The sequence below is a fragment of the Rhagoletis zephyria genome, unplaced genomic scaffold (assembly GCF_001687245.7).
Source record: "Rhagoletis zephyria isolate East Lansing unplaced genomic scaffold, Rhagoletis_zephyria_1.1 Rzeph_scaffold_01065, whole genome shotgun sequence".
In the NCBI taxonomy this organism is placed as follows: Eukaryota; Metazoa; Arthropoda; class Insecta; order Diptera; family Tephritidae; genus Rhagoletis; species Rhagoletis zephyria.
Window position 1 is genome coordinate 125,611 of NW_016158149.1, and position 8,965 is coordinate 134,575.

At 37.1% G+C, this 8,965-nt stretch overlaps 1 protein-coding gene across 1 annotated transcript; it reads right to left on the reverse strand.

Moving 5' to 3' along the window:
- Positions 1-6,183: 6,183 nt before the first annotated feature.
- Positions 6,184-7,943, reverse strand: LOC108362679 (metallothionein-4-like). The gene is made up of 2 exons (XM_017615768.1): positions 7,800-7,943; positions 6,184-6,500 (listed from the first exon to the last, which is right to left on the reverse strand). Exons 1-2 carry the CDS (start codon positions 7,822-7,824, stop codon positions 6,397-6,399), a joined length of 129 nt encoding a protein of 42 aa, XP_017471257.1. The 5' UTR covers positions 7,825-7,943; the 3' UTR covers positions 6,184-6,396.
- Between the last annotated feature and the right edge of the window lie 1,022 nt (positions 7,944-8,965).

An 8,965-nucleotide genomic window follows, 5' to 3' on the forward strand; every position in this document is an offset into this window, starting at 1 on the left:
TTGCTTGTTCTCATGTATCCGTGCAATAGTTATCGCGCATTATCAATGCATTTGCTTATTTATGTATGTATGTACATTTGTATGCACACATGTATGTATATGTTATGTATGTATTACCCTGTAGTGAAAGTTCTTCGTCCTGAAAAAGTTTATATCCTATTGGTTTTTGCAGCTCAACTGGTTCGCCTTCTATCTTATTTATAACATAAATATTAACGTTCTACCTATGTCTGTCTAAATAAATATAAGCAGCTAACAAATAAACTTATAACTTTGGTTGCGATGCTACAGTGGAACGTACCAGAGATAGAGCGAGAAGTTGTGAAAGGCGGAAACCTGTAATAGCGTAGATGATGTTGATACGATTCCATATCATCGAATTCCATGTAGTTGCTGTAGAAGGGGCCTGAGGGAATGTTGGACTCCTAGAAATAACGAGTGATGTGATTTGCCCAGCATTCGAAGAGCCGATTAAATGAAAGCCCATCTGTACAAATCCCATGTAGTCAATGGATCCCCTTATCCTATACTTACACGGCGAAAATTCCTCAAAAGTGACCATGCTTGCTAGCTCAATACCATATAGTTAGCTGCGATATCGTTGTGGTCTGAAACTGAAATACATAGGCTTAATGGCAAAGTGGTATAGTCAGATCTTGTCTGACGGTTTTCTAACGAATTACCAGAGAGATAAGGTCACCGTTTGCCAACTTGTCATCAGAATATGTATGCCGGTTTCGGCGGCCGCCATGGTCGAGTGCTTAGAGATGTGTACTACTACTGGGTTCGATCCCTGGTCCCAGCAAGATCCGTCTCTCCTCTCGGAAGGCAATGGCAAACCTTGCCATTAAAAATCCAGAAGCTTGGCCAAGCAAAAGTGTAAGTACCAAATTTGTTTCCTCTTTAAAAGGTATTACATTTTTAATACACATGGCACATCGAAGACAGTTGTTACCAAACGCGATGTCATCACCTTCTGCTTCTGCTCATACCAGTTATCCAACTAGTCAGGCCTTGCTCTGTATTATACCGGTTAATCAACTAGAAGGATAATTGAATAGTTTTCTTTTTTCTACCGGGTACATACTTTTGAAATTATATATATGCATGTAGTTACATTAGTAGGCGTGTGAGTGCATACATATGTATGTATCTGTATGTTCGCATGTTGCGTGTAGTGTTGCAATAGCGACGCGTTAAAATTCAATGAATCGAAATTATGTGCGTCCACATACATAGGACCACCGAACTCCACCGAAGTAGTGCGCGTCTGCCAGAAGGATACACTCAGAAATGGAGTCACTTTGGTTGCAGTGTTGTTATTCAAGTAGCATACTCACGCTGTGCCAGTGTTTTTCCACGTTTCCTATTTCGCATTTGTACGCTCTTTTGCTATAACAGTGCTACCGGGAGCGTGTGCATTTATGTGTGTTTGCCTGTGTGTGTTGGCGTGGCTTTTTGTATGTGTGACATCATCACCGGTAATTACTGCCACGTGACAATGAAAATTACTCGCTGTTCGCATTGCTGTAGGATTGTTCACTGTACTATGTATGTACTAAATATGTATGTTCGAACAGTTTACTTTTGTTTCGAGTTGCTGTTGATGCCGTAGTGCCACATGCTAGTTGCATCAGCCAACTTTGGGCCGAAATTTAAACTTGTTGGATACTGTTTAAAAACAGTTTTTAGGTTGGAGCATTTAACTTCAATTCAACTTCAGAAGCACCTAAAGAAATTGGCGAAAATGACATACATACATACATAGACTGATGGCCATATAAATTCTCTCACAGAAAATATTTAAACGAAAGAAGTTAGATATTTAAGTATATATTTGAACATAAGGGAACGTACCCATACTACCTGACCCACTTTTTCCAATTTTAGTATATTATCAAGATAGAACTTAACTACGTGATAAAAACCTAAGCCCCCGCCCCTCACTGTAACCAAACGTGGTATATGTGTATGTACATATGTATGTATAATTCTTCTGCAAATGGCTGGACCTATTTTAACGAGATATTTTGTGTGTGTTTGAGTGTGTCTCTGAATAGTTTAGGTTCACAATTTGACCTGCCGCGAGACCTCAACAAGGAAATCAAAAATTCATCCATTCAAGCCACTGTCATAAAACGGGAAAGAACTCACTTCCTAAATCAAGGTGAAATTCTTTGGAGTTATTCTAGACATGAAACTCCACTCGAACACCGCTTCAGCAAAGCAATTACCACCCTAAATACCTAAAATACGGCTACAGCAACCAATTTTAAATGTACCAAAGATGGATCTCTATGATACGATCCGGCCGACTTTGGTGCCGCCAGGCTAAATGCGATTCAGCCAAGGAGAGACTTCAGAATGGGACATGAAAATGTCATGGAAACTTTGCCGCACAATCTGCGAAAGCTAAATTATACTACTACTCCTCCCCTCAGACCACGAGTTATGCATAAGAACACCTAAAAGAAATAAAACTGAAACTTCGTTTGGTATCATACGGCTTGGATAGGGGTTTCCGAATGGTATTGCTTAAAGTTATTTTACACAGCCGTACTAGTTTCACGGAGATACACCGTGCTGTGGAAAGTGGCTTTGAAATCGACAAATATATGGTGTGTGTATGTCTATCCTAAGTGGCATACTGTGAATACCTGCTTCACGGTGGATTTACTTGGTCTAAATCAAGATTGATAAGGCCAAATCAGTTCGTTAGGATATCTTTTCTTGTGGATTCGGCAAAGCACACTTAAATTCCTGTTATCATAGCATAAGAGTTGATGCATGACTTTATTAGCTAAGCTGGCAGGCGGTCAGGCGATGGGACATCGACTTCAACATCATCGACTGACTGGAGGCTCGGATTTTTCTTCCCAACTACTTTAAATGCAGCCAAGACTGTATGTGGTTGACATCCGTCACTAGGTCGCCATGATTATTCTTACATGAGTTTGCCCTGGTCTGTAAACCTGCAAATACGTCTCACCTCCGTCTTCAGTTCCATATAACCGTTCCACATATCTCGCATTGCGCCCGATCGCAGGGCGGATCAGTAGGCGGCATTTTTTTTTCTACAGTCTCGTGACATTAATCCTCGTACCAGTTGTTTTTATAAGATTTTATTTAACTTGGTCATCCCGCGGAAACTAACTTCCCGACAAGTTAGAGACTTGAAATTTTCAGCATAGTTCCAATCACGATAACAATGCAATTTAATATATAAATGAATTCCCCATATGGTCCAGGGGTCTTGATTCAAAGGCGGTAAAAAAATAGTAAGATTTATGGCTAACAGAGCGTATTTTGCCAAAGAACGTAAAACCACTATAAAGTTGCTAAAGCTGCCGGCGATAGTGTAGCAAAGCTATTTGTGGCAAATTCAAGATATCAACCTAGCCTAGATATGAACCTCGTTGTAGGAATTAGAAGACTCCAGATGTCGCCCCGCAAGAAGAAGTTAAATATTGCGCCTAAATATATGCCATTTACATATGCTACAGCGGAAATGGACGACACGCCATTTCTTTAAATGAAATTAACAGCTGCTAAAATGCACTAAAATGAATAAAATAAAATAGGTTAAGGTCTCGTTAAAGTTACTACAAGCCATTTAGTGAAAGGAGTTATTCAAACTCTAATGAAAATTACTAACAATCTGTACTAATTTACTTCGTTTTTAAAAAAGCTTGTCGGCGAATTCAGCGTACATGCATAATTGGTTAGGTATGTATGTATATGTATGTATGCAGATATTTAAATGCCAGTTTGCTATTCGCGCGACAAGCTTTTTTAAAACCGAAGTAAATTAGTACAGATGATAGTAATTTTCATTAGAGTTTGAATAACTCCTTTCACTAAATGGCTTTTAGTAACTTTAACGAGACCTTAACCTATTTTATTTTATTCATTTTAGTGCAGTTTTGACAACATTTTCTTGCTAAAAAATCTTTTGTTACACTAAATACTTCATTTTATTCCTTTGATTGTACAGGTTAAATAAAAGCTTGTTTCTAAAAAATATTTTTTTACATTATTTTATTTCAGGCTCTTTCAGGTCCAACAGCTTCTTCGGCGGCGGTACGCAATGGGCGGGAAATGTGGTTCCACTTCTCGTAGGTGTCGATTTGTTGAAGAGAACTCTCTGAGAGCAGGTGTGGAAGTCGAGTGGCGCTTGCATTGGCCGTCTGTTAAGATTGCAGTTTTGCGACGTTAAGCTTATCTTGCATTGTTGGACTCACATGTTTTGCTGCACAGAGGCGGACGCTTATCTAGCCTGCAACAAGAAAGTAGTCCGAGTTGATATTTGACCCTCGGAGTGTACGTACGTCTAAAACACTGGCAGCGTGCCTTCACAACATGATCGATTTGGGTTCTCGTTTTTCGATCTGGAGTTAGCCAAGTAGCTTGTAGGTTTTTTTTTTATGCACGAACCTAGCACTGTATGCTGCCATATTTCGGAGCCTGGCGAAGTTGATCAGCCTCAGTCCGTTATCAGACGGTTCGTCGTGGAGGCAGAATTTTCCGACAGTGGCGCCAAAGATCCCTCCTTGCCCACTTTGGCATTGAAATCCTTATTCACGATTTTAATATCGTGACGGGGGCAATGCTCGTATGTACGTTCCAAGCGCTCATAAAAGAGATCTTTGGACGCCTCGTCCTTCTCTTCCGTCGTGGTCCGGCGAAAACGAGCGAGATAGTGAAGAACTTTACTTTAATGCGGATTGTAACTAGACCTTTTCCACGAGCGACAATACTTGGCGACGGAGTCTCTCTACCACCACAAATCCAACACCGAATTTTCACTCCTTTAGATGGCAGCTGTAGTAGACGTCGCAAGATCCCAGAAATGTTTTGCCTTGCTCCGTCTAAGAAGCCCCAGAAAAGTCATCATATAGACTTACCTGTGAATTCTATAATTTTTATCTCCAGCTTGAAATTAAATATAGAAAGCTGGGTTTACTCTCAAATCTTGATCCGTTAAATTGCATTAACCATATTTTGGTATAATTTCTTTTGAACTTTACTCAGCATATTTTCTCAAGTCGTTTAAAGAAGACTGCACTTTAACCGCACTTTTTCAATTTGCAAAACCACTTGATGTCCTTTGCATAGCCTAAACAGCTGAGAAAAGGGAAAATATATGCAACCTGCATGTATGTCTGTATGTATGTATAAATCTTCATAAATATTCAAATGAAATTTTCATTTAAAACTTTGAACCAGAAGGAAAAAGAAGTTGACAGGCACCAAATGGTTTAGATTGAGTACAAATAGCAGATGGCGCAGAGGATGATACGATAACTGCTGGTTGCTATGTTTGTGACAATGCAAGTGGCCATAGAATAACGGCAAAGACTAAAACAATTGAAAGATGGTCACATAAATGGCACAAACAGAAGTAAACGGATATGAAGCGAATTGAAGTACATGCATAGCGGAAAAGGCATAGTAAACTTCAAAGCAAAAATGCAACGTCAAGGCAATGCAATGCGCTCGCTTGTCACTCGAAGGAGTGGTGGTGAGCCGAGAAGGGTTTATTCAAGAACACATATGCTGCATGTTGAGCTAAGAGTACTACCACATAGTCCACTCTTCGAAGCTTCTGAAGCGAAGAAGAACGTATTAAAATGAATAAATAAAAGCGAATTCAAAGTCCCTTTGCTAAGGACACTTCGCAGGCGCTGAGCTCGTAAATAAATCAATGGACGATTTTTATTATGCCCAAGCTGGAGGCTTGATAGTGGTTAGTGTTGACTGTAAGGAATTGCATCGTCAGCAGTGTAGTGAAAAACGATGACTACTTACTACTCTATATTCTCTATATATGGAAGTAGTGCAGCAGCTTGCTTTCGCAGCTCATCTTGAGCAGCAGTGCATCACGTCAATTGCATTTGTGGCACTATGCACTGTTGTGACGTTGTGTGATTATGTGCCAGAGACAATCTAAATAAATTTACAAGTCTATAAATTTTTAAAGGCCATAAGCACATATAGATGTATGTATGTAAATATGTACACAACTATGTGAACAAGAATTCATTTGCACGTTATGTATGTACATACATACATACATATGTATGAGTATAAATATATGTTTTTCTTTGCAAGTTTTTATATTCATTTAAAAAACGGAAATTTCATAAGTTCCTTTTGGGACATGATAAACGTTACGCCGATGCATCTCATTTGGGAATTTGTTTATTAAGTGGCTTTTAGAAACATACTCAAGTTTTTTTGTCAAAGTATTTTTTATTGAATTCGTAATTATTCTATTTTATATTCCATGCCGGCAACGAGTCAAAATTGCATACAAATTTATGTCTATTAACATACATATGTACATATAAATGTATGTGGCATTCTAGAATTTTTCACATGTGGAGATATATCAGTTTACTTCTTGCAACAGTCATCCTTGGCGCCGGTCTTGCACTTGCATTTACATTGCTGGTCACAGGGGCATCCGTCACCACATTTGTTAGCGGAACATTTGCAATCTGAAGATAAAAGAAAATAGGAAATTGATAAAAGTGTACAAATAGAATTTTCAATAATAATAAAGAGTTTTATTCAGAGCTTTTTTTTAATTAAAAGTTTCTTGATATCCTTGAGTTGGTTCGAAGAAGATTAAGATACGTATGGATGTAAGTTCCAGATAGATATAGTCAGGGGATTCACAAGATGTTTAACACATTATAAAACATTTCATATTAGGCATAACATATGCACTTTTAAGGGGTTGCTAACAACTTGTATAATTTTCGAAGTTTTTCCTTCGAACTTATAATTTTATGAGGCCATGTAAATCCCCCGAATACACTTGCAAATTAAGATGGCATTTGGCAGTAGCTACAACATCCGAGAAGTGAGATATTTCTCATATGTTTTTAATATACATATACAGGGGCTCACACAAGTGTTCACGTGTTGATTTTGTTTTTTAATATTCACAACGATTTTCAAGTAAACTTTTGTTTGTTATTTTTCTATAAAAATATTGTCGCAGCTTCACCAAAAGTTCTATAAATCAGAATTTAAAAAAATTTCAACAAATTTTAATCAAAATTTCGAGTTTTTTAATCTAAATCTTTACAACATTTTTGTGTATGCAGTTTTACTACTAACGCAAGATCAACTTTTTTACCAAAGAAAACAAGATATTGTCTAGCGGTTTGGGTGTGGCTTTAGACCTGGAAAATCCACCAAAGACCATGTATTCACCATAAGCCAAATCTTGGCAAAATTCCTCGAGAAAATGATTTTGACTTCGATAGAACGAAAAGGAGTTGCTCTTACGACGCGATGTTTGAATTTAATATCCTGTGAACCCAAATGGCTGTGTAAAATAAAGCAGAGTTACGTCACTAGCTTCGTCAGTATTGAGAAGTTCTCTGGTAATAACAGCTTCAGAACTTCCTCACTCGGAGACAATTTTCTGCTAGAGCGTAAAATTGGTGGCATATGCCGGTACCATCTCTTGCCAACAAGTCCTCTCTCGTCGTACAAACACCACATTCTATAAGTATTTCACCGTTAGCAGCGGAAGAAGGAGGCCTACTCTCAGATGGCCAGGTAGATAAACACAATTTTGCACGCCTCCCAAAAATGCGTTGGGCAAAACATTTTCACTGTTACGAGTATTTTTACAATCATATCAACGCAAAATTAGCCAAACCGAAATTAAAATTATTATGTTTTTTTATTAAATACATATTTATGTATATCTGCACTCTCGTAACTGAGATTTAAATCCGTTTTAATGCACGACACTTATATTTACAATTTTCCCAGCTTACCTTTACAACACGCTGGACAACCCATTTTAACGTTGAATATTTATGTAAAATGTACTTCTTTCCTCCAAGAAAGATTTCACGAAACTACGTCTACAATTCCCTTTGTGAAACTACTTATTACTCAGTGAGACTGGCAGAAGCCTTTATATATATGTACATACCTATAAGCATTAAGCGGTATCACGACATATGGAAGAAAAAAAGTTTATCGTTTGTCAGTTTTATTTAAACACTTGATTTTGCTTTTAACTGCAGTGGGAGAAATGATTAAGTGCATACTCATTAAGGCGTATCACGAAAAAAGTTTAGTATGTGAGTTTTATTTGAATACTTATGTATGTCGAAAAAAATGTTGAGTGTAAAATTTTTTTTCAAGCACCCGTTACAAATCGTAAAATTGCGTTTTTTACTCTAACTTTCTTATTTTATATCCTATTTTTAAAATCTAATGTCACCGAAAAGGTCTCACTCAGAACTATAATTTGCCATTAATCAATTTTGGTTTTAAAAACCGTTTGAATTTATACATTTACTATTTAAAAATAAAAATCTGGGTATGGTATTAGCAAAATGAGTCAAGGTATAAATCAAAACGGGTTTTTGAACAAATTATAGTCCTGAGCGAGAACTTTTCGAGACCATTTTAAAAATCGGATATCAAATAAGAAAGATATAGCCAAAAACGCTATTTAGCAAATAAAACTGACAAGCCAAACTTTTTCGTGATACGCCTTAATGATCATGCACTTAATTATTTCTCCCACTGCAGTTAAAAGCAAAATCATATGTACATATATATGCATATATGTGTGAACACTAGGGTGGTAAAAAAGTAAAGTCGGAATTTTAATTTACTCACCATCTAGGATTATCCTATATCGAATAAAAGTATTCCCCTGTTTTTTATTTGAAATCAGAAAAAATTTAGGTGCCGCTCAAACTAGTCCAGGTATTTTATAGTAATTGAAAAAAATATTTTTTTAGAAATGATATTGCGTTCTTGAAAGTCAATATTTTTCGATCGGAAAACTCTGTTTCTCTTCCCGAGACTTCCAACAATAATACATAATTGTTTATTTTACCATTTTTTGATACTAACGATTATTATGGGTCCACAATTCTATTTTTTGGGGGACCTATAATAATAGTAACTATTGAAAAATAGT